A 27247-nucleotide genomic window follows, 5' to 3' on the forward strand; every position below is an offset into this window, starting at 1 on the left:
ACAATCGAGAGATCCAAGATATTTCCCTGAATGCATATTTATAGCTGCTTCTCATAGAAAACAAGCTGACAATGTCACTACCCATATGGGCTTTTTCTTTGATGGAAAGCGAGGAATGCATTTTGAGTCTTTGACCTCTGATCATCACACACGACCACTTGCTTTGAAATAAGCACTTCAGCAGAGAGTTTTTCATTTGCAATCCACAATGCTTCTTTCTCATTTGATGCTTTGTTTAGTGATGGGGGTATATATAATGTAAATGTTTACTGCTACATTATAACAGGATACAGATAAGTGCAAACAATGCATGTAAATCCCAATAGTTTATATGAAGTTTAAACACCAAATAGACTCTCATACATTGAACAATCACTATGATCTATACCAATACGCAAGTGAATTGGCCTGGTCTGCCACTGTCACAGCAAGATTTCAAGTATCGGCCAGTGCATGAATGTCAGTTGTCAGCAGAATATGTACAAACACTGCATGCATTCAGAACAGTTTAGTGGTCACAAATATTCGTATGCCATGTTCTATTTGAGAGTTTCAATCCTGTAACAAGTGTTGCTTTCATGTTTGTTTAAAAAAAGGCCTTTTTTTCTGAGACAAGATTTGTGGTGGTCTTGTGTATTTTACAATACTTTGTTTTGACTTCATTTGTGAAAGGCATAGATGCTGTTATAATTATTTTGAGACAGTCTTAAAGTAACAGTTTTTGAAGACAGCTTTTTTTCTTTTCTGCATTTGATTTTTCCCATCCCTCTTAGGCTGATATACAAACAAGACTGTGCCTAGTTCTTATGTTATCTATTGGTCCTTGTGTGTTATGCATTGTCAACTGTGCCTGAACCACAGGGGATATGGATCTATTACAGCTCTCAAGTTTAGATAGTGGCTCTTTAATTCAAGCTTTGTAGAATTGTGCTTTGGTGCAGATGCAGAAACAGTGAGACATGCACACTATAGTGTGGTTAAATGTGGAGGCCTCAACTTTATTTAAACTATTAACAGGAAACCCTGTCCCCATCCAAGTATCTAGAAGGGCTGTGCCAATGTGTAGTTCAGTTGGGCACCATTGACCCCTGTGCATCCGTGTGAGGGCGATGCACCCTCTACAATCTCAGCCTTGCCCGTGTACCTTGGCTAGAAGGCAGACTTTGAACCCTCCTTCACACAGGAGGTAGGAGAGATGAAATATGGAAAACCACATGCTGTACAAGACATGGAGACCTACTCCTTCACCATGCAATGTCATGCTTGAGTCCAATGCTCTAGCAGCCCATTGGGTTACATAGACCTCATATCAGATCCTTTATTAACCCACCATCTTCACTGGAACCTGCCAGACTCCCAAAACAGACCTCTGGGGTGCCGCATGGAAAGTGAAATAACTCATACAATAGTTTGCCAGTATTGCCAAACAAAAGATTAGTGATCAGACTAGCCCCTGGCATCATAAAAAAAATAGAACATTCTAGATAAGAGGGGCTGAAAAAGAGAGCCCAACAGCTACTTGTCTCAGCCACCCACCTCCCTTTCCTACTCTGCCTGGGAAGAGCCAATCAGCTGGCTCATCACAACACCCCTGTCCAATGGCAGCAGGAGTGGGTGAAACAAAATCCAGTGCCCAGATGCAGTGTGAGATGAACCCACTCCCCTGCCTCAGCCTGCAGCGTGGGGAAAGCTGGTAAATAGACAGGGGAAAAAGAAAGCAGCACCTTCCCCCTCTCCCATACACATGCAGTAGGCCATCAGGATGGGAGAGGGAACAGGATGAGCACATTTAACATTGACTTGGCTACTGTTGATTAAGACCCCCATTCAGTCCTTCCCACTCCAGAAAATGTCTTAATTGCTTCTGGCATCATCAAAGGCATATCCTGGCTAGTGAGATGTGCATTTTAGCTCTGGAGGTTTCTGGTTCTTTCTCTGGTGCATTGGCCAAGATCGAGGTTGTCTCACTTAGTCCCATGATAAATCCCATTGAAGTCCCAGATGCTGCATAGTATTCCCTTTGAAGTCACCACACATTCCCGCATTTTATATTGGAAGGTGCAGTATTGTTAGTAGTCAATCAACAATCTTTAGTATTGACATTTTAATATAAAATTAATTAATTTTTTTTATTAGTACAAAGTTTTGTAAAATTTTCTATCAAAGCTTAAATTTTGGAGTTTAAACATTGACAGTAGCCCCTTTAAAAACTTTATGGTAGTAATATGGTGGTAGTATGGTAATTTTAATAATTATTAACCTTGAATTGTAAGCATGACTTTTAAAATACTTTAAGATAAAAATATTAAATAATTGGCTGGTTTAAATCTGGTTTTATATCAACTTTTATCTGCATGAGTTATGATTAGCACTTAAAAAGAATGTTTGTATTTAATGTAATATTAGAATGATATGGTTAATTTTATTATACTCTAGAAGTTATTTTTATTATATAATTGTATTATGAGTCTGTGCTTCTGCTAAACAATATATCACTGTAATGTGCTCTTATTGTTTTCTTCTTTCAGTCCTAATGCAATATTAAGATTAAGGTTTAATCATTTTGCCACAGAATGCAGTTGGGACCATATGTATGTTTATGATGGAGATTCAGTATACGCACCTTTAATAGCTGTATTTAGGTGAGTATTTTTATTTAGTAGTTCTTTAGTACTAGTATTAATATAAAATATTATTAACATGAGGAAAAAGTAGTACTAGAGATTTTAATTTGCTATTGGTAGTTTGCTCTCTCTCATTAATATTAGTGGGAAATATACCCTGATGTATTTCCATTTGGCAAATTATGCTTCCAACATAATAGAACTTTTGCCTTTGCGTAAGTCAAAATTCCTCTTCTGGCATATTTTCAGTGCTGACATTGTACTGGAACGTTAATGCTAATATGAATGCCATCCTAGAGAGAGAGAGAGTTTCCAGTAGATTTCTGATATCAACTGAGGGTGTTTTTTTTTTAATGGAAGTAGGGGACTGGCCAACAAAGGAGAGAGGAAATTGCTTAATATAGTTAAAGGAAAATCACAGAATTTGTGACTTATGCAACGAAGACACTGTACTGCTTAGTACATTGTACAATGTCTTTCTAGACATGAAGGATATCCATTAAGCCGATTACAGATAGACCACTGAAGCCATCTATTGAGGGACATTGGTGTGGAGGCAATCCCAATTACCAGTTTTACAAGGTCTGGTCTTTGTCTACCAAAATGAAAAGTGTTGTGACTAAAAATAAAAAAAATATGGCTGGGTAGTACTTAACAGCCTGGCCTTTGAGATATCAAAGCTCAAAAGTATCCTCAGACTTTTTAACAGCAGAAATCACCAGAGGACTTGATTGCTCTCTTGTTATCATTAGATAATATGAATAGTTATAACTGGATCATGTCTGAATTAGATATTTGTAGGGTGCCAATTCTATACTGTCTAGGCTGCTGTAGGCAATTTGCAGGCCAGAGCAAACAGTAATGGACTAAAAAGTTCTGATATATGTCAGTGCCTCATAACTGTTGGGAAGCTTTTTCCTCAGAGTCCTGTAGCAATATGTAGAAAATAATTTAAAGAGAATCCTCTCATGGAAAGGAAAGTTAGTACATAAAAGTTTAGACGTCTGTAGTCATGGTCCATGGCCCACTGCATCTTGTTATGTCTGCTTTCCACGACAATATCTTTCACACCGCTGCGTTCTCAGATAATTTCATTTGGGATGCCATCCAGAAGGGAAATTCCCAACATAGCTCGTTCCATTGCCCTTTCAGCTACCGACAGCTGCTGCTCTTCTCTCTTCGTCAGTGCTCATGTTTCACTGCCATACAGCATGGCTGCAGCACTGTTAAATTGAAGATATTTGTACGTGTGGTCTTGTCGATTTTTCCTTTGTGGAATTAAACGCACACCATCCTGCCTGAATCCTTCATGAGAGTTCTCCGTTCAGATCTTTGTGCATATTAACTTCTTGGCCCAAATATATGTACTGTTCCACTTCATCAATTTCTTCTCCTGTTACTGTTTGAGCTTTTCTTAAGACATCTGATTGCATGTATTTCATTTTGCAGTAGTTCATTTTCAGGCTGATGTGACTGCTTTTCTTGATGAGTCTTCATAGCATGTTCTGCAGTGGTTGGTGCTTTCGACAATTAGTATGATGTCATCCGCGAGTCTGAGATGAGATAATCATTCTCCGTTTATGTTAATACCACTTCTCCAATTGATATTGTTTATAACCATTTTGAGGCAGGGGGTGAATAATTCAGTGAAATCGTATCTCCTTGCTTTACGCCTTTCTTGATTGGGATGCGGAGGGGCGTTTCAAGGAGAGTAATATCTGTTGTACTTCCAGTATTCGCTTCCTTCAACAAACTGATGTACTGCATGTTAATGCCCTGCTCTGTGAGTGCCTTTAGTATTGCGTTAAACTTGATGCTATTGAAGGCCTTTTCATAGTCGATGAAAGCAATGCACAGCAAGAGTTTGTATTCCCTCGCTCTTTCTTGGAGCCGGCTAAGCATAAATATATGGTCGATTGTGCTAAAATGTCTTTGAAACCTTGCCTGCTCTCTTGGCTATTGTTCATCCAGACTCCGCAAGAGTCGGTTCGTTATCACCTTTGTAAAGAGCTTGTAGATACGAGAGAGCAGTCATGTAGGCGATAGGTCTTAAGATTTTCTTGATCATCCTTCTTGTGCAACAAGATGGTATTCAGTTCCTTCCAGCTTGATGGTATTTTTCCTTCTTCAAGATATCAACTGAATCTTAAAGTGAGGGCTTTCCAAACTTTTTCGCCTCCTGCAGAAATAATTTCTGATGTTATTCCATCTTTGCCTGGAGCTTTTCCTTTCTTCACCTGGTGTAGTGCATTTCGAACTTCGGTGACAGTTACTAGGGGAGACGCGTTCTTCTGTCTCTTGGAGCGTTGTGAGAGGGATGTTAATTCTTGATTTGAACAGTTCTATGTAGAAGTCCTTGCTCATCTTCTCCATCTCTGCTCTGTCGATTGCTGTCTCTCCATCATTATTCTTCAGTGCTGTTACGCTCAATCTATACTGTGTCAATTCCCGCTTGCATGTCTTGAGGCTCTTGCATAATTCAGCATTTTCTTTCCAGATGTTCTCAAAGTAATCCTTCAGTTTTCTCCATATAAGCTTACACAGAATGGAGTACTCAAGGTTGTTATCCGAGTTCCCTTTCATGTTTCTCTGCTTCTCCAACAAGCTTTACATTTCATTCATGATTCTTCCCTTCACCTTCTTCAGCTTTTCACTTTCAGCTGCTTTTATGCAACGTCTCAGCTTGTCAGCAAAGATGCTATAGTCCTCATCACACTTTTCTATCTGGCTCCAGTCAAACTCAGAAATTGCTTTCTTCGGCTTTGCTTCATCAAATGTCTTCAGCCACTGTTTCCTGTTTGCCATCTGTAACACCTTCTTTTCCACTGCTTCATCAAAAATCAACTTCGCTCTAAGCAGGTGATGGTCACCGCCGGTGTTGAAAGGCTGCACCACAGAGACGTCTTGAATGATGCGCCTTTTATTGACTAAAATATAGTCAATTTCATTCTTGCTCTTCGCGTTTGGCATGATCCACGTCCACCTTCTTGTGGTCTTCTTTTTGTACCAGGTATTTGCCACGTACATACAGTTCTTTCGTTTCTGCCATCGCTACCAGCCTTTCTCCACTGCCGTATCTCCCTATGAGCTTTTCACCAGCTTTCCCTCCCGAACTTGGCATTAAAATCTCCAATTGTGACAAGTGTAAGTGGACTTTTGCGTGAGGGCTCTTTCAGGCTCTTGGTAGAATTCTTCCTCTTCTTCATCCTCACTTGCACTTGTGGGAGCATAGGCCTGGATGACTTTGAGGGTAGCTTTTGACTCCATCTGAAGATGCAACACACCAATACGTGATGGAATTAGCTGGCATGATATAACTTTCAAAGACCAATCCTTACTGACGATAAATCCGCCCTCTCCAGCATTTCTAGTGCTGTCTTCCTTTCCGAGCCTCACAGCACTTCCACCCTTCCAGTTAACTTCCACTCCTTCTTTCGTCGGGTTTTGCTGACACCAAGGATGTCGCATCTTATCCTTTTCTTCTCCTCCATCAGATGGTTTAACGTTACTTCCCTCACCAGCGACCTACAATTGTAAGTACACACAGTGAGGGTTGTCCTTTTCCATGTTGACCCAGCACCTCACATTTTTAGCAGTCTCTCATCACTCAATTTCTGCTCCACCAACATAGAATGGTTCGATGACGCTCAGGGAACTAAATCCCATTTAGTCATGTTGTCTTAGCCGTTAACTTCAAGCCATCCCACTGGCTAGGTTGGCAGGCATGTGTACCTCCTCAAGCTTAGCTAGCTTTCAACTTCTATGAAGAAGGAAAAACGCTCTTTCTGAGAGAGCAATCCCCCTCCCTGGATTGGATAGTCTGACACCTTTGTAGCATGGTTAGACCTACCAGGGTATACACCCCGCTACCATAGCTGTTAGACGGCCAGGGTCACCGCTGCGCCACGATGAGGTGCTGAGGTAGGATTTTGCAGTGGTTTTATCGGAATACTGCAGAAAAAATTATTTAGTTCTTATTTAGTTAGCAGGAATATGGTCGATATGAAATGGAATTCCAGTTCGTTTTGCGTTAGGCTAACCATATTGTCCACAGTAGAATTAGATATCTGACTTTTCCAAACCTGAAATTAAGCAGATGCTTTTCAGTATAAAAGAGCTCTTTTTTTAATTAGAGTATATTAATACCCTTTTTACTACAAGAAACACATCTATAAATTTCATAGCAATAAGATTCCATTTACTGTGCCACAAAAGCAAATATGCATTTTTTTTCAAATTTATCTCTTAGTAAAATATCACCCCAGGAAATGTAGCATTTTCAACAGTAGTATCACAACCAGGATCACAGTGTAAAGGAGACCCATGCAGTAACAAAATTGCCTATCTGAAAGAGTGTACAGGACCCAGTCTTCTGTTGCAAAATGTTGGTGCATAACTCTAAGTGATTAAGCTTGTTGGATTAGCTTTTCTTGCATTTGGTATCATTTTACACTACCATTCTGAAATAACCATGTATCTAGCAAGTAATGAATTTAACATAATACTATATTATGAGTCTAATGATTTGCCTTGCAAATAACAATAGAAGTTACCAACTGAAATAAAGAATAGGTCGCCTTCCCAAAACCTCTAAATTAATAATTAATTATTGTGAGATACTGAAAACAGATTTAAGCTTAATTTTTCTTAAATTTCCCATTTCCCCTCATTTTTAGCGTATATTCATAGAAATTCCTATTTATTAGTTCCTACCCATCTGTAAACTCTTGGGGAAACATTCCATAAAAAATTACCATGTCGCTTACATTTTGTTGCCCTGTGTCTCCATGACTGGGCCACAGAATTTCTTTGGTAATTTTAGGACTGTCTCCACCCACTGACTGTACTGTTAAATCTCTAGGATAGATATTCAGATATGTGTAATATCCCATGTATAGACATGGAGTGGGTGAAATCCTGGCCCTGTTGAAGTCAATTGGAGTTTTGGCATTGACTTCAGTAGAGTCAGGATTTCTCCTAAGGTATCTAAAACGAATAGGTGTAAGATCAACGAACTCCTTGTAGCAGGAATGTTATTCCATTTTGCATCTTGTAAAGTATTGCTTATGTTGGTGTTAAACAAATAAACAAATTATTTTTACAGCACCAATGGACCTCATTTTTAGCAGAACACAGCTTGCCTATTCGTTCACCTGATGAAACCATCCCAGGCTCCTGCCCAACTCTGACAATCATCTCAGCTCCCTGCTACCTCCTTTCCTGATCCCTCCTAGTTATCTGCTTGCTGCTAGTTTTCCTTCTAGTCTCTCAAGTTTCTGTGCTCTGCACAGTTGTTGGATGTCCTTCAGGAGTATGATTCCTGGCCTGCACTGAGAGGGAAGGAAAGTTGGGAATCCTATTGGGTACTGAAGGAGAGAGATGAATAAAAAGTTTAGATGTATATGTGTAACCCTTCTGTCCCTCTGAGTTGGCAGCAACAAGGGCCGGTTTCAGTATCCAGGGGTTCCGTTTCAATAACACAATGCATAACCGGCTCGAGCCCCCACCCAGTGACCTGGGACACTTACATATCACACCCCCCCGGGCGCTTCTAGGAGGCAATACTTCCCCTCTCGCAAGCACGGAGTCTGAGTGTAGCAAAATCCTTTTAATAAAGGAAGGAAACAATGCGGCATCCCATTGGAGAAACACCACAAACAGGATTATAACACAAACCATAAGCAAAAACCCACCTCCAAGTACGTTTGGCGATGTCCTTTCCCCCTTAGGGTCTTAAGCCCAATCACCGCAAAGTCCAACAACCCAAAAGTCTCTGGTCAGTGCCAACCCAGAATTCAAAAGTTTATCTGCAGAGTTTTACCCTCCCAGCCTAGGTGGAAATTGGGGGGGAGTCCACACAAGGTGTTAAGGGGCATCTTACGTGGGCTAGGGCCAACTGCTCTGCCTCTCCGTGGAGTTCTGCTGCAGCCTTCACCACGACCAGCTCCACTACACCATCTGTGCTGCTCCTCCAGCCATCCCTGCAAACTGCTTCACTCCGCTCACTGTTCCATGGGCTGCTCCAACATGCTGCAAAACTGCTCTGCTTCTGCCAGCCCTTAACATAGGTCTTCAGGCTCCCCACCAATTAACACAGCACTCAGTGATCTCAGTTCAGCTCTTTCAGTGATTTCAGCTCTTAGTAGGGGAGCCCTGGTGCACCATTGGCCCAACATGAGCTGAGCTCAGCAGTCTCTAGATGGACTCCTAATGGAATCAAAATTAGCTCTACTCTTTTACAGTGGAGAGAGGAGGCTGTGCAATTGGTGTTCCAGGCCCTCAAAAGGGGACCATACCATCAGGTACACACACCAGTGCCCAACCTCTCTCAATTCACCGGGTATTGGAACCCATGTCCCTTGTTTAGCAAGTGTCACTTACGTTATATTGAGACATCTGTCATAAAGCAGTCTCATAGTTCCTCATTCACATAATCAGGTGGCAACACTTTATTTATCCTGCCCCAATAACAAAGAAATTGGGGATCCCAGAGCTGTCAAAATAACCATCCGAGGCTGTATTGGGCTATGCTGGGCATGCCCATGCAAATATCTGAGAATTCACACTTTCTGAAATTCTTTCCACACTTCCCATAATTCACCACCAGATGTCAGGGTAGAGCTCATCCTGACTCTGCTTACATACGAATTGTGGGTTGCTCGGTTATTGGTTTATTCCTGCTTTTTAATATCCCTTCCCTCAGTTTTTCTGTGTGACTAAAATATTTAATATTTTTTAACAGTTTGCTTGCTTGTAGTCTTTAATATCTAAAAGCTCCTAGTGGATTTTATATTTTTTAGGGTTTTTTGTTTCCCACTTTTTCTGGTTACACATTATTATATTATACATTGAGCAAAAAGAATGAGGAGTACTTATAGCACCTTAGAGACTAATGAATTTATTTGAGCATAAGCTTTTGTGAGCTAAAACCCACTTCCTACTGTATTTTCCACTGCATGCATCCAATGAAGATATATATATATATACACACAGAGAACATGAAAAAATGGGTGTTGCCATAACATTTTTTCATGTTCTCTGTGAAGGACATAAATCCACACCGTGTAGAGGTCAAGCATAGGAGTTTATTACACACAGCGCTGGCGGAGTGTCACCTTGCTTATTAGGCTCAGAGATACTGTCAATCAATTTATTACAATAGAATATATCGGTTTTCCATGGGCTGGGGAAAGTGATGGGGTAGGCAGTTCCACACCCCAGGATATGTTTTGCAGCAAGACAAGATAGCACATTAGTCACTGGTTAAAAGGTTACATAATGTCTCTGCCCATAGTCTCAAGTTAGCAAGTTAACATTTAATCAATACTTTGATAAAATGTTATTAGTATAAAATATATATATGTTGAATTTTGATTTGTGGTCCATAGGAATTAAACAACTCCTCTGAGGGTCGAGCAGCTACATTCCTAGGGGTTACAGCAAAAAAAAACAGTGAAAGTATATGACAATAAAGATTGTCCCCTTTATGTCTTAAGATAGGCATTGGTCCCTGGGAAGAGAGGTGGAAGGATGCCATATCTTATACTGATATGTGCCAATTTTCATAAACTCAAGGTTGGATCTGTGGGAAGAACATTCCCTACAGAAGAGACTGACACAATAGGAACAGGAATCCTTTGTTCAATCTGAAACATTAGATGAAAAATAATTATTCAGTTACCACTTCAACATCTGGCATTTCTACTGACCAAGCATATCTTAGTAAAGGCATGTTATTTTGTTTACCCCAGCTTTCTCTTAGCTAATCACTATTTGCTAGGCCCCTGGTCGCTTGACCAAACTCTGGACTTTGGGTCTGAAAAAGAGCTGGCACAATCCTTATAAAGTGCACATTGACTTTAACCCTTCACTCTGTGTGTATATTGTGACAAAGTTCCTCCTCTACCTTGGTGGGTCCTGGGCTTATTGGTGGATTTGCTAGCCTCACAGATTCACCCTGTGGGTCGGGAAACAACCCAGAGACCTTCCCCTCTGATAGAAGCCACAGTCCAGGTCAATTCCTCCTGTGTTTGATCAGGAGTTGGGAGGTTTGGGGGAACTTGGGCCTGCCCTCTACTCCGGGTTCCAGCTCAGGGCCCTGTGGACTGCAGCTGTCTATAGTGCCTCCTGGTACACTTGCACAACAGCTACAACTTCCTGGGCTACTTCCCCATGGCCTCCTCCCAACACCTTCTTTGTCCTCATCACCAGACCTTCCTCCTAATGTCTTAATAACGCTTGTACTTCTCAGTCCTCTAGAAGTATGCCTACTCACTCTCAGCTTCTTGCATGCCTCTTTTTCCCAGTTCCTCGCTCGCACGCACGCACTTCCTCTCCCCTGGCTCTTTTTGGCCTGACTGGAGTGAGCTCTTTTATAGCATCAGAGGGGCTTTAATTAGAGTCAGGTGCTTAACAGCCTCACCTGATTCTTAGCAGGTTAATTGGAGTTGGGTGTTCTCATTAGCCTGGAGCAGCCCCTGCTCTGGTCACTCAGGGAACAGAAAACTACTTATCCAGTGGCCAGTATATCTCCCTTCTACTACTCTGCTGTTCCCAACTGGCCTGGGTCTATCACAATATATATCTTCCTACTGTATTTTCCTCTGCATGCATCCAATGAAGTGGGTTTTAGCCCATGAAAGCTTATGCTCAAATAAATTTGTTAGTCTTTAAGGTACCACAAGTACTCCTCGTTCTTTTTGCTGATACAGACTACCATGGCTACCACTCTGAAACCTATATTATGTATTGTATATTGTACATTATATAAAATTTCCTTTTGAGTTTTCCTTAGCTTAAAATTTATTTTAAATTTGCTGTGTGGTTGTCCACTGTTTTAGGTACAGTATGTTTTTTTCCCTCTGTTTCAAAGCAGTTATGTATTGATTCAGTTTTTCTTTTTAAAGTTTTTAGTCCAAATTTTATTTTAATTTCCTGTGGAAATTACATTTTCGTATAGAATTTAGTTAAAAATCAAACTTTTTGCATGTGAACTAATTAGTAACAAAGGGGGAGACTTTCAAAGGCACAAATGTCTTTTAGGTGCCCAGATGTGTCAAAGTCAATGAGAGTGGAGCATCTAAATGCCATTTGTATCATTGAAAAAAATCTTTCCCAAAGTGGTCTTTAATAGTTAGCTTCCAGCATTTTAATGGCATTGCATGTGCATAGATAGCAAACTTATGTGGAATTTTGTTTTGTTGCAAAAGAACAATTGGAAAACCCTGTCTCTCTCAAGGTGTAGAAGTGTTCATGGGTTTAAGCCGTGCTTTATTCAATATAATTTAAATAAGCTCCATAAGATTTCCAAATTATGTTGGATATATGATTAATGATTGAATCATAATTTTTATTTTATTATTACCATTAGTAAGAATCCTTCATTTAATCTCTCTTTTCCAGTGGTCTAATAGTCCCTGAGGTGCGGGGAAATGAAACTGTTCCTGAAGTAGTTACTACATCTGGCTATGTGTTGCTACACTTTTTTAGTGATGCTGCTTATAACCTAACTGGATTTAACATATTTTACTCGTAAGTATTTGTTTTTTAAAATAATTAAGTTATTCTATGAATTAGGGCTATAGCGTTCTTCAGGAGAATTACATACTTGTAGACTATATTTGTCTTTTGATTGGGTTAAAGGTATTGATGTCAGGAAATTATTCACATGGATAAGTCTTTCATTCCAGGACGTCCAAAAGGTTTTTATGGGTTGAGAGTGAATGATAGAAGTTTTTAAAAGCAGTAAAACAAGGTGAAACATATTTCAGCATAGAATGTCCCAAACCCTTATTCCAGTAATAGTCTCACCAATACCATATGCAGCGAAAGTATCACTTTTCTACTCTCTCAATATTTCCTGTTTTTTCCATCCACTGATCGCTGTCTTCTAAGCCCCAACATTGCTGGACCAGATCTGAGGTCCTTTGAGTCAAATACCCAGTCTCTGATAGTGGCTGGTACAGGTGCAAGAACCTCACAATAGGTATTTGTGGGATAATCTTCCTTCCATATTAGGTCTCATCGTGATCCTAATAGTTAGAGGTTAGTTTAAGCCTTGAACCAGAACATTTAATACCTCTTCCAGAATGTTGTTGTTAATGATAATAACTAGATATTCTGGTCATCTAATGTTCAATCTCTTTTTTTAAATCTTAAATTCTTTGCCTTAACAATTTCTGTGGCAATGAGTTCCACACTGTAATTATGTGTTGTGTGAAAGAGTATTTCCTTTCATCAGTTTTTAATTTGCCAATTTTTAATATTATTGAATGCCCTGTTCTTGTTTAATGAGGCAGGGAGAATAGACACTCCTGATTGATCTTCAGTATAGCTTTAATTATTTTACAAATTTTTATCATGTTCTTTCTTATTCATCTCCTTTATAAATTGAATAATCCCACTCTTTTCAAACTCTCTTCATATGAGAGTTTTTCCATACCCTTGATCATTGTTGTTGCCCTTCACTAAACCCTGTCTAATTCTGCCATATGCTTCTTGAGATGGTGGGATTAGTGCTGCACACAATATTTTAGAAGAGGCCTCACAATTAATTTATATATTGGCACTATAATATTGTCTGTGTTGCACTTTATTCTGTTCCTTATACATCCTATCATCTTGTTTGCTTTTTTGATCCCAGCTGCACATTGAGCAAAGGTCTTCACTGAATTATCTACAAAAAGATTGCTCAGATTCTCATGGAGGATAGGTCCATCAATGGCTATTAGCCAGGATGGACAGGGATGCAAAACTAGCTCTGAAGTGTCCTTAGCCTCTGTTTGCCAGAAGCTAGGAATGAGCGACAGGGGATGGATCACCTGTTCTGTTCATTCCCTCTGAAGCACCTGGCACTGGAACTGTTGGAAGATAGGATACTGGGCTAGATGGACCATTGGTATGACCCAGTACGGCCATTCTTGCTTTCTTATGTTCTTCTGTAATGTACAGTAGTTTTCCTTGTGTTGTTTTTACTACATGAGGGAGTTATCCAGTGTTTGAGAATCCTTTGACCGTGTGATGTTGTATATGCAGTTAGACTATAATATAAAGATATTATATTATATCTTGAAAGATATTCTTCCTTTTTTGGCATGTGTGATTGCAGTTTTGTCACACAGAATAAACTACTTACTGCTTTCAGGTGACAGCAAGAAAATATAACCATCTAAACAATTTATTGTTGTTGTAATTATTTTCCCCAGTTGTTCCCAAAGTTCTGTGAACCTGTCTGCTTATCTTGGAAGTCAGTGGCAATATGACATAGCATTCTTAACTACAGTGTGTTCAGTATTCTTTTATATTTAAAAAACGCCAATACATGCTATTAAATTATTATATTGGAAGAGTCATAAATAACTGAAAAGTTGCCATCTATCCTTCAGTGTATATGCAAAGGGATACTAATTAATGAATCCCTATTTCCTCTGCCCTCCTGTTACTGATTTTATAGTAAAGAAGTCTCAAACTTAAGCTTTTCACTAGCCAGCTTTCATTGCTATGCTTAAGGAGAAGATATGATTAGTATTCTTTCTATTTCTTCACTACTTGTTATTTAGGAGTAAATTCAGTCTTATGTGTATTTTGGGTTTACCAGAACTTCTGCTGCTATGTCTCTTTCCTCCTGCACTGCTTCGACAAGCTCTTCTTCAGGGACTTGGACAGATAGTCCTCTCGTCTCCCACCTTCAGATGGATTCTTCCTCTGCCCTTTGCTCTGTTTCTGCATTGAAATTTTTTTTTTTTGTTAAACAACTTAATTTTGCTGTTTGCCATCACTCTCCTATGAGCTCTAAAGTTCTAGACATGATGATAGGCTACCCCACACCATGTGCTTGTTCTATGCCTTCCAGGTAATCTTTCTCAAGTGGGAGAATAGAGAAATAACGTTGTTGGTACTGAACCATCTAAAGAAGATAAAGGAAGCAGCCTGGTTATTTAGTCACTGTATTGGGCCTGGCAATACACAATGAGCAGGACTTACTGCTTTCACAGTCACCACAGCAGCAAGGAGATGAAAGGCACCTTCTGTTCCAGATCTTTTTCTTCCTTGTGAATGCCACATCAGTGCTGTCAATCTGGCCCTTTTCACTAGCACTAATTAAACTTTAAAACCATTAATTTTGGAAGGATGGGAGGGCGGGAGGAAAGCTATTTTACTTTAATTTGTTTCTCAGCACAGGCGCATTTAATTATAAATATTTTATAATGGGCTTTGTATCATGGCTTTACAGTTGTGAGAAAAAAAATAATAAACTATATTAAAGCATATGAAAAAGCCATCCTGGCAGACATGATGGAAACACTTTATACTGTTAACAAAATAAATGTAGGGAAGATCCAAAACTGAGTTGAAGCAGAAAGCAAATTACAGAAACAGAGGCTTCCACACACCACAGGGTTAACGTTATTGGAAGGATAATATAAAACCAGCGCTGGCTCCAGGCACTAGCGCAGGAAGCAGGTGCTTGGTGTGGCCAATGTAAAGGGGCGGCACGTCCGGGTCTTCGGCGGTAATTCGGTGGCGGGTCTCTCACTCCCTCCGGAAGGACCGGCTGCCGAATTGCTGCCAAAAAACGAAGCGGCGTGGTAAAGCTGCTGCCGAAGAGCCACTGATTGTAGCTTTATCTTTTTTTTTTTTTTTTCCCCCCTTCACCGCTTGGGGTGGCAAAAAAACTGGAGCTGGCCCTGTATAAAACAACTTCTGTTAACCTCCACTGGTTATTTAAAAGGTAACATTGATTTGATTTAGAATATAAATAACTAGTTAAACAATGTCTAAAGAATTTTAGCCTTTGTGTTATTCCTTCTTCATGGACCTTTGATTGTGAAGTTTAGATTCAGTTCTTGGTGCAAAGTCAGTCCTGCATAGTGCAGCACAAGGAGGCCTCAGTTCTGATTCTGTCACTCTGTGTAAGCTGAGTGAGTAATTTAACCTTAGTGCATCTCAGGTCTCCTGTCTGTAAAATGTTGATTATATTTGCTACATTTGTATCAGTGATTGGAGATTTTCAAATAAAAGGAGCTGTATACTGCAAATGCAAATTATTATTGTAATGTGTCGTATGAAAAGCTCTACCCAGCTCTCTCGTTTCTTTGTTGCCTTATTTTATATATTTATTTTTACAGCATTAATTCCTGTCCTAACAATTGCTCAGGGCATGGGAAGTGTACAACTAGTGTTTCCATTCCAAGCCAAGTGTACTGTGAGTGTGACAAATATTGGAAAGGCGAAGCGTGTGATATTCCATACTGTAAAGCTAACTGTGGGAGCCCAGATCATGGCTACTGTGATCTGACAGGCGAGAAGCTGTGTGTGTGCAATGATAGCTGGCAAGGTAAGTTATTTATATATATATTTATGTCTTAGAATCAAATCTATGTGAAAGAAGAGCCCTCATTTATGTATCTTATCTGCTATGGAAATATAAATCTTTAAAAAATAAATGTAAACAGTTCATTTAAAAAATACACTTTCCAAATAAGCTCAAGAATTGTATCTGGATCTAAATGTACTTTGGGAACCAGGTTTATTTTAGTGAAATCAAAGGCAGGTAATTTTAACTGAAGTTTACTATTTGACTTATGAGTGAGTCTATTGTAAAATCAAAGATGATGGAACTGAAAAGACCTTCTGGGTCATCTAGTTTAACCTTCTGCATGCAGCAGCATTCGCCTCTTTGTACTAATGAGTGTAACGCCGACCACCTTGGATGTCATCAGGAGGGATCAAACCTGTGATCTCTAGAGCCAAATGCACAAACCTCTACTACATGAGCTGAAATAAAGACATGTCTCTTAGCCAAGACTATAACAGGCTCATCAATCTCTAGCTGGCCTACTCACCACCAGAGCGGGACAGAGTGCCTATCTGAGCAGACAGGTTACTTAAGTATAAATAATAATGAGTCCCTCCAAACTTTTAAATATATTAGGCTAAGGAGATAGCTGTCTTTAAAGATGCTTAATTTCTCTTTTTTTCATATTTTTTTTATTCCTTATGGATCCTATGTTTTTTTCCTTTCTTAATTATTCTTTTCCCATTCAAAGTCAGTGTTTTATATTTCAAGTACATAATTCACTTATGAAAATGGGACATAGGCTCCTAAGTCATCTAGATAGTTTTGAAAATGTTACCTTTAGTCGAAAGGCCTCTTAACAATCCTAGCAGGATTAGAATCTCTCTTGTTTAAATTTCTGTTTTTTTCTCTTGAAAAGGTATGGTTAAAATTACTCCATATAACAGATCTGGTCCTGCATATATTGGTGGTCATTGTTTGTTACTTGAGTGACACAAATAATTTACTAATTTTTACTCCTGTTAGCACTCAGCCAGTACACCGAAGAGAGAATGAGATGTGTTAAATTCTTTTTGTGAATAATGTACAGTACTGTTTTGTAAATGTCTATCAATACTGCCTTGTAAATCTATTTAAGGCAATAGAGTTACACTGGGATCACTCAGGGCATGCTCTGAAGACAGGTTGATTGGCACAGATGTTACTGAGGTCTGTAGAACCTTTATTATTGATAATGATGCATAAGAAAGGAAGCATCCAGGTTCATTCTTGTGTAGTCCAAGTGAAATTGTAGAACTAGGAATTAGAAAATCACTAGTTTACTTGCACTTAGCATATGTGATACTGAATCACTGACAGACAATGAACATGAAACTGAAAATTTCCAGTTCAGCAAAATCAATTTTCTGGGTAGATCTGTGTGGCACCTTTTCCAGCAGAAGGAAGCCATAAATCTAAAATCCTAACTCCGTTTTCTTAGCATATTCTCTTCATCTAGCAGTCATCTCGCCAAACCATTCATTCTTGCAGTAGGTAGGCTAACAGACAATAATTTGTTCAGTGATTATTTTTTTCTCAAAGTCCTTGAAGTCTTTGATGAATTTTTCTCTTTGTTTTGTATGTTCCCAATGTTCTAATGTGGATGATGAGTGGGTTTTCTTTAATGCTCTTCACAATTCTTTCTGACATTCTTTCAACCTGGTGATATTTGAAAGCACTATATTTTGTTTAATCATTTCTTACTTCTAAATGCTCTTTTCTACAATTCATAAACTTTTTCAGTACCTTCTAACTAAGTTGGCGTCTGTAAAAGCTGTCTGATGCCTTACCATTTCTGCTGCTTTACCAAGTACTTTAAATATTTGGTAATTTCCTGAAAACTTGTAAAGGCATTGCTTTATCCAGTGTAAATCCATACATTCTATCCTTCTTAGAAATAACTTCCTGTTATCTCTTGCTTGCACATCCTGTTTTGTTTAGTTTGTTCAATCCATGTACACATGGGAGTTATTCTGTTGGATTATATTATCTGAATCAAGTTGTCAGTTTATTACAAAAATCTTTTGTCTGGTTCAGACAAAAAGAAGTGCAATGTTATACTGTGTATGGTATTTTTTTTGACAATGGTGACATCTTGTGGATACTGTGGAAGAAGGGTCTTTCATGTACATTGATAATACCTCCCTACATCATGTTGTGAGGATAAACACATTAAAGATTGTGACATATGTTGAGATCGACTGATGAAAGGTATTATGTAAGAGTTAGGTGATATATTAGGTATTAGCATAGTAAAGATAAGGACTATGAGGAAAGAGAAGCGAGTACTCATTGGAACAGAATACAGTAATTGTTTTTAAAGCCTCTTCTAATCATGGGTCTGATCAGAAAAGCTATTTTCCTTAATTTGGTTTTATATGAGATTGGAAGCCATGCATTTTGCTGAACAAGGAACTAATGGTGTAAATGTTTTTCAAATCAGCTGCTGCTCATAAAATTATAGAATTGTGCCCTGACAGTTGAATTAAATGTTTATGGTCTGAAAACTCTATTTAAATTGTTTGACATATATTTATTTTTAATGGAAGATATGTATTTTCTTTACTGTAGTAGAGACAGTTTATATTAATAATACAAAAGACAGAAAACCCAGTACTCCCTTACAGCAGCCAGTGTAAAGGGAGACTAAAAGATCATGGAAGAAAACCCATTACGATGGAGTTCCATTGTTGTTATAGAGAAAATGTAATGGGTCTATGCTGTTTCCTTCCTGATCCTTGTTGTAGGTATTCTAATTCTAACCTATAATTATACCTCATTGGGATTGCCTAGGGAAAGATGGTGTTAGACTGGAGCACACTTCACTTCAGCTAGCCGGTGCTGGCACTGCAGCTCATAGAAGGCTGTTACAAGTTAAAGCCATTTTGAACAGATCTGTCTTTACTATTAAATTGCACTGGGGACTGGGCCTAGAATTAGGGAGGCACAGATCTGTCTTAAAACCACCTATTCCCTGTCCTTTCCTGTATCTAGCACAGGAACTGAAGAACTGAGAGAATCTGGCTAAGGCAACAGTATTGGCTGTTACACTTTAAGGAGTTCAGATTTTAAAAAAGATAACTTAATAGGATGCTCTTATGAAAGATATCCCCAGTGGCTAAAGAACTGTATTGTACTTGATACATTTTATTATTGGAAAACCTAATAAAATTTGAGAAACATAATTAAGAAACTCACTAGCAGTAAATGGTCTAATGACTGTTTGAACTATATTTAACTGGCTAATCAGATCAGATTACTTTTCATTACTACATTTAGAGTTGTCCAGATGCCACAGATGTACTTATGCACTGTAACTGTAAGAAAATACTAATACATTAAAAATGAACTTTACCATTGCTATCCTTTGTTTCTAGTATTTGCAACAATTTTATAAACATTTTCTCAATATGGCAATTATTTTTATATTCCCTGTTCAGATAAAGATCCTAACAGTATCCAAGTAAAAGATTATCTGATTTCTATAGTACTATTTCTCCAGTACAACATACAACAGTGGTGGGCAACCTGCAGGCCAACAGGGTAATCTGATTGCGGGCCACGAGACATTTTGTTGAGGTTGACTGTCTGCAGGCACTGCCCCCCACAGCTCCCAGTGGCTGTAGTTCTCTGTTCCTGGCCAATGGGAGCTGTGGGAAGTGGTGCCTACAGGCAAAGGGACTGGGAGCTGCAGGGGTGGTGTCTGAGGATGGTCAATGTCAGCAAAATGACTCATGGCCTGCAAACAGATTACTCTGATGGGCTGCATACGGCCTGTGGACTGCATACTGCCCACTGCTGATGTAGAACCATATGGTGATATGGTTCTATTCATATGATGGAAATTAATTTTTTTTCTTTGTGGAACCATATTCTATACTAACCTTGGGGTCAAATATTCAGGTAAAATGATCCTAAATATGTCAAGTTATACTAATAAAGAAAAAAAGATGATCTCAAGATTTTCTCATTGTTTTTATACGAAACAAAAATGTCTTTACTTTGTCAAAACATTTTATCTTTGGACTGTACTCTCATACTTGTAATGTATTTAAAAGGAGAGAGAGAGGAAAAAAAAGTTTGATTAAAATAAAAATGGGAGAACCTTTTAACACCCCCTGCTCCATTTTGCCTAGTAGATAATTCCTGTAGTGTATTTACTAAAGTAATACTGTATGTACTAACAGTTTTCACATGCAAAATCATAATTAAAAATTTGACATTCTTTTAATGGATTTCCTTCACTCAATCTTAGAATGGCAGAGTTGGAAGTGACCTCAAGAGATCATCTAGTCCAACCCCCTGCTCAAAGCAGGGCCAATCCCCAGACCGATTTTTGCCCCAAAACCCTTAAAGGGGTCCTCAAGGATTGAATTTACAACGCTGGGTTTAGTAGGCCAATGCTCAAACCACTGAGCTACCCCTCCCCGTAAAATGATTTATAATATATGGAGATATACCTATCTCATAGAATTGCAAGGGAAGGGTCATTGAGTCCAGCCCCTGCTTTCACTAGCAGGACCAAGTACTGATTTTGCCCCAGATTCCTAAGTGGCCCTCTTGAGGATTGAACTTACAACCCTGGGTTTAGGAAGGCAATGCTCAAACCACTGAGCTATCCCTCTCCCCAGCATTCAGTCTATGAAAATTGCCCAAAAGATTTACAGAGAATTGCAGTGTCAGTTCCAGAAACATTCTGAAGGGTACAAGATCTTCCTTTCCATTTAACTAAGTTGTCCCTGGAAAAGATGGGAAATTCCAGTTTATTTGTAAAAAATTAAACAAGTTCAGAAGAAAGCTGACTTAATACAACTAATACATAGAAGGTGGCAAATTAACTATTTTTAAAAAGCAAAGCAACTTGTAGGTTGCTCCACTCGCCTTCCAAAAGCAATCAGTAGAGGCAGGTTCTGCATTAAGCTATTCTGTTTGTTTTATACCCTAAAAAGTCAGCTGTTGACCTGTTGGTCACTCCAGCAATATTACAGCTACTATACAATGTCACTGGACAAGGTAGGTTGGCTAAATGCCTTCTTTCATGTGATTTTTTGTGTGTGCGCGCAATTTGCTATACCACGCAATACAGAACTCTTGATGGTCCCTTCTGGCCTTGGAATCTATGAATTTAAAGAAGCAGATAAAAGATACTGGAACGAATGTATGTAGAATTAAAAGATATGGCATGAATGCCATGGAAATAGGCAGCACTTACTTTAAGATGTCTGATTTTCCCTTCTCTGCGTTGATAGAGTGTGTGATGGGATGTGCTCCCTACACTGGCCCTGAGAGAGTGGAATTAGGCCAGCTGGTCTCAATCAGCCAATTATGCTGCAAATGAGGGAGATTTAGGTTAGGGGAGGTTGCTAGTTAGAGGGAAGCTAACCCATGAGGGAATAGCCAGGGCTTCTATAAAGCCAGGATGCTGGCAACTCTCGGACTGCAGGGAGGAAGCCTGCAGTCTCAGTCTCTCTCTCTCTCTCTGAGAGGTAAGGAAGAAGGAGGTGGGATAGGAGCCCTTGGGAAAGGGTTCGCCTAATAGAGAGGGATCTGACTAGAAAGGCTGATGAAGGAGAAGCTTAAAGAAGCATGGTTGGAAGTAGACAACACTAGGATTGGTGAAATTCTAGACCTTAGCTGCATGCTATAGGGCCCTGGACTGGAACCCTCAGTAAAGGGCAGGCCTGGGTTCCCTTACCATTCACTGCAGAGTGGTATTGCTAGGGGCAGTAAATGGGAAGACAGCTTGAGTGACATAGTTAGAGGACTGCCTGACACTGCTGGTGCAGAGAGACTTTGAAAGACCCACCCTCCCCCCTCGTAAGGAAAATCACATGACTTGGCCAGAGGGCAGAGTCATGGAGCAGCTGTACCTTGACTGTGAGCAGGAGAAGAGCTGCAATGGTGCAAGAGAAGAAATGGGGTGCTGAACTGGACGTTGCTAATCCTCAAAATTGCCGGAAGGGGTGCCACCCAGCGGTAAGCAGAGCATCCCATGATAATATGCAACAATGTAACAGGGGCTTCTTCTGCACTGGTGCTGGGGAAAATCAGTGGATTATTTACTGTGCTAGCTCAGATGCCTTGAACTTTCCAGTACTTCAAAGACTTTGGGCTAGATTCTGATATCCTTATTCACCTTGAGCTGTACCTTATTCTTCAAGTAGTTCTACTGAAATAAAGGCCAAGGCCCATGAACTGTTCTTGAGGAATAAGATCTATCTTATACGAATGAAGTGACATTGTCAATTTTAGAAAAAAGAACAGGAGTACTTGTGGCACCTTAGAGACTAACAAATTTATTTCAGCATGAGCTTTCGTGACCTACAGCTCACTTCTTCAGATGCATAGAATGGAACACACAGACAGGAGATATTTATACATACAGAGAACATGAGAAGGTGGAAGTATGCATACCAACAGGAAGAGTCTAATCAATTGAGATGAGCTATCATCAGCAGGAGAAAAAAAATTTTTGAAGCGATAATTAAGATGACCCATAGAAGGTGTCAGGAGAACTTAACGTAGGGAAATAGATTCAATTAGTGTAATGACCCAACCATTCCCAATCTCTGTTTAGGCCTGAGTTAATTGTATCTAATTTGCATATTAATTCAAGTTCAGCAGTCTCTTCAGGTTGCCTCAGCAAATACTCACCAGCAACCACTCACCATACAGCATAAACACTAACCCAGGAACCTATCCTTGCAACAAAGCCCGATGCCTGCTCTATCCACATATCCAAGTGACACCATCATAGGACCTAATCACATCAGCCACATCATCAGGGGCTCGTTCACCTGTACATCTACCAATGTGATATATGCCATCATGTGCCAGCAATGCTCCTCTGCCATGTACATTGGCCAAATCGGACAGTCTGTACGCAAAAGAATAAATGGACACAAATCTGACATCAAGAATCATAACATTCAAAAACCAGTGGGAGAACACTTCAACCTCTCTAACCACTCAGTGACAGATTTGAAGGTGCCAATTTTGCAACAAAAAAACTTCAAAAACAGACTCCAAAGAGAGACTGCTGAACTTGATTAATATGCAAATTAGATACAATTAACTCAGGCCTAAACAGAGACTGGGAATGGCTGGGTCATTACACTAATTGAATCTATTTCCCTATGTTAAGTTCTCCTGACACCTTCTATGGGTCATCTTAATTATCGCTTCAAAAATTTTTTTTCTCCTGCTGATGCTAGCTCATCTCAGTTGATTAGACTCTTCCTGTTGGTATGCATACTTCCACCTTCTCATGTTCTCTGTATGTATAAATATCTCCTGTCTGTGTGTTCCATTCTATGCATCCGAAGAAGTGAGCTGTAGCTCATGAAAGCTCATGCTGAAATAAATTTGTTAGTCTCTAAGGTGCCACAAGTACTCCTGTTCTTTTTGCGGATACAGACTAACACGGCTGCTACTCTGAAACCTGTCAATTTCAGGCCTCCCAAAAACCCATACTGTAAAAGGACTTTTAAGATTTCTTCAATTACAAATCTTGCTATGATTTATCACCTTTCTAAATTGGGGACATTTCCATTTCAGTACAAACCAAGCCATTCACTGCTGCTGTGGACAACAGCTTGGTTGTGCAGTTTTGTTGTGGGTTGGTTTCTGACTCTGGTCATGTTTGCAAAGGAACAAAATCCTTGTATATTTAAGTATGATAAGAATGTAGCTCTATGTAAGTGCAACATACACCCTTGCAAATAGCAAGTGTTAACGTCCCATTGGACTCTGCATTGTAGAATCTATGACATCATGTTGCATGAATTCTATCTAATTTTTAATGCACATCAGGTTGTTTGGGGTTCACTATGGTCTTCCTTATTTAGGTCAGTGCAGCAGCTTCAAGTCCTAGTATATTTCAAGAAAATGCACCCAGCCTGTGGCTCTGGGGGTCGCTATCTTCCTAGAAAGGGAGGCATCTCTAACAAAGGCTGTACATTATGAAACTCTGATGAGTGTGTTGGTGTCTCTAAATAGTTGATATCTCTTCACTGCCATTGTATTTCATCAGACTAAGTGATGCAGCTGGGATGCAACGTTGTAGGAAAGAAATCTTTATTAAGTATACTGAGAATCCAGTTTACATGCTATGTCTCTAGAGTTAACAGCATCACCCCATCTTGCATTCCTGAGACTCTGGTGTCACACCAAACCAGGTCCTTCCTGAAAGTTGACCATCTTTCTCTAGTTGCACTCGTATTATAAGGAACCAGATTCACTGATATCCCTGGAATTTAAGATCGGGGCCACATGGAATGTAGAGTTTTGGTGTCTTTGCTTCTCAAATTTCTCTTCTTACAGTAGCTGAATATGTGCTTCAGGAAGGGGGCTGCTTCAGAGAATGGGCAACTTAAGTGTTTTTTTTACAGCAACTGCACCACCCAGAGCTCAGCAGTCTCTTCCCTCTGCAAAGTGAAAACAGCATCACTGAGGGAAGACTGCATTAAGTGGTGGTTTCACCTTAAACGAAATAGTGCTTTTCTCCTCAGTGGTGAGGAATCTGGTGGTTCCAACCATTTCCTGTCTCTCTGAATCAGAAGAGAACAGCAGGCTGAGAAGAATAGTCCTAGTGCCATGCATACTGAGTGACAAGAGGTTTTGATAAAGGCGATGCTGTTGTCGTCATGAACAGGTCTGACTACCAAAAGGAGGCTACCAGACAACTCTCCAATACCAAATTCTACAGGCCACTTCCCTCAGTTCCCACTGAGGAATACTCTTAAGAAACTGCACCATCTACTCAGGACACTCCCTACACTAACACCGGAACAAATCAACATACCCGTATAGCCCCGACTGGGGTTGTTCTATCTTCTACCCAACATCCACAAACCCGGAAATCCTGGACGCCCGATCATCTCGGGCATTGGCACTCTCACTGAAGGACTGTCTGGATATGTGGACTCTCTACTCAGACCCTACGCCACCAGCACTCCTAGCTATCTTCATGATGCTACTGATTTCCTGAGAAAACTGCAGTGCATTGGTGACCTTCCAGAACACCATCCTAGCCACCATGGATGTAGAGGCTCTCTACACAAACATCCCACACACAGATGGAATACAAATTGTCAGGAACAGTATCCCTGATGCCACAGCACAACTGGTTGCTCAGCTCTGTGACTTTATTCTAACACACAACTATTTCAAATTTGATGACAATGTATACCTCCAGACCAATGGCACTGCTATGGGCACCCGCATGGCCCCACAATATGCCAACATTTTTATGGCTGACGTGGAAAAACGCTTCCTCAGCTCTCGTCCACTCAGATGCACTGGCAAGGTACAGAAAAAGGCCCATTTCCTGTTTGGGCAGTGTGTTTGCAGAGCTCGTGCAGAGCTCATCAGCATGACGTGCACATTGCTGGAGCACATTGCCCGGCCCGTACTTTGTGAGAAGTCTATGACCATGTCCCTCTCGTCACTGCGCTGCCGTTGCCTCCTCGCCTGGTTTTGCGTGAAACAATTGTCTGCCATTGCTCTGACAGAGGGAGGGGTGACTGGCAACATGGCTTACAGGGAATTAAAATCAACAAAAGGGGTGGCTTTGCATCAAGGAGAAACACAAACAACTGTCACACAGAATGGCCCCCTCAAGGATTGAACTCAAAACCCTGGGTGCTCAGCAGAAGATGCTGCATTACGCTTGCTAGCCATCATCCTCTTGTGCAATAATCCATGCATCAGGATCAAGGCCAACTCCATGCTTAAGAAAATTGGGATAGAAAAAGGTTTAATAAAAATTAAAGATCTAATACAGGGTGATAGACTGCATTCCTACAATTTCAAGTATAACAAATATCAGCTACCACTGTTTGAGTTCCTTCTTCCAGTGGCTATGCTCAAGGATTCATGCAAAGATAGGGAGCAATTGGTCTGTTTCAACATTCTTATCTCTAGAAGAACATGTTAAGAAATATGGAAACAGAGGCTTTGTAGAAATTGCTTATGGGTGGCTTAATGCTTTGCGTTACCCTCTCAATCTCCGTCTCAAAGAGAAGTGGGAAAAAGACTTAGCCTTACTATCACAACAGAATCCTGGGAGGACATCTGGCTTAATGTGAATGATTCTTCAAGTTCTTTATCCTTATGATTCTTCTAGAACAAGATATCAAACAGATGCTACTTAACCCCGTAATGTTTATTTAAGGCTACGTCTACACTGGGAGGCGGGGGAGTCGACCTAAGATACGCAACTTCAGCTATGCAAATAGCGTAGCTGAAGTTGGTGTAACTTAGGTCGATTTATCTGGCCATGACGACGGCGGCAAGTCAACCGCTGCTGCTCCCCCGTCGACTCCGCTTCTGCCTCTCGCTGTGGTGGAGTTCTGGAGTCAACGGCAGAGCAATCTGGGATCGATTTTATTGCATCTATACTAGATGCAATAAATTGATCCGCGATAGACTGATCACTACCCGCCGATCTGGTGTACCCTAAGGCTAGATTAGCAATGAACAGTGAGTGTTGGCGATAGACTCAATCATATGCCAACTTTTCACACATCCACTATACCTAAATGCATGTTGTTCTAGAACAATATATTCAGTTCTCTCTCAAAATCTTTTAAGTGTTGCTATCTTTCCTTCCCTGAGGTTGTGTATTTTACAGGTGCTGGATGGTATTACCGGTTAACCTTAAGAATTTATGGATTGCAAATTGGCCAAAAAACTTACTTTGAGAAAATGGAAATCTGCAATTCCTCCCTTATACGCAGACTGGCATAGTGAGCTCTTTACTACTGCATTAATGGAAAAAATGATTCTAATAGAAATGCTTGGAGAAAATATGAGGATAACTGGTCACACATGAAACTATAGCATCCTTTTGCAGTTCAAAGTGTACAATGCTCACTTTATATTTATTTTTTTTTACAAATATATGCACTGTAAAAATGATAAAAGAAATTGTATTTTTCAAAGCACATCATACAAGTACTGTAGTGCAATCTCTTTGTCATGAAAGGTGAACTTACAAATATAGAATTATTTATAAAAATAACTGCACTCAAAAATAAAACCAATGTAAAACTTTAGAGCCTACAAGTCAACTCAGTCCTACTTCTTAGTCAGCCAATCACTCAGACAAACAAGGTTGGTTACAATTTGCAGGAGATAATGCTGCTTGCTTCCTGTTTACAATCTCACCTGAAAGTGAAAACAGGCGTTTGCATAGCACTGTCGTAGCTGATGTTGCAAGATATTTATGTGCCAGATGCACTAAAGATGTATTTGTCCCTTTATGCTTCAGCCACCATTCCAGAGG

At 39.9% G+C, this 27247-nt stretch overlaps 1 protein-coding gene across 5 annotated transcripts in view; it reads left to right on the plus strand.

Moving 5' to 3' along the window:
- Positions 1–27247, plus strand: part of ATRNL1 (attractin like 1) — a 1022247-nt gene that overhangs the window by 101128 nt on the left and 893872 nt on the right. For all 5 annotated transcript variants that reach the window (XR_004001240.1, XM_030569367.1, XM_030569368.1 and 2 more), the window contains exons 3-5: positions 2529–2642; positions 12027–12155; positions 15752–15960. Coding sequence is in view for 4 of the 5 variants with exons in the window: in XM_030569367.1 (XP_030425227.1) it covers positions 2529–2642; positions 12027–12155; positions 15752–15960 (452 nt within the window). In the remaining variant the exon portion in view is untranslated. The remainder of the gene's footprint in view (positions 1–2528; positions 2643–12026; positions 12156–15751; positions 15961–27247) is intronic.

This window comes from Gopherus evgoodei, chromosome 7, assembly GCF_007399415.2.
Source record: "Gopherus evgoodei ecotype Sinaloan lineage chromosome 7, rGopEvg1_v1.p, whole genome shotgun sequence".
Taxonomy (NCBI): domain Eukaryota; kingdom Metazoa; phylum Chordata; order Testudines; family Testudinidae; genus Gopherus; species Gopherus evgoodei.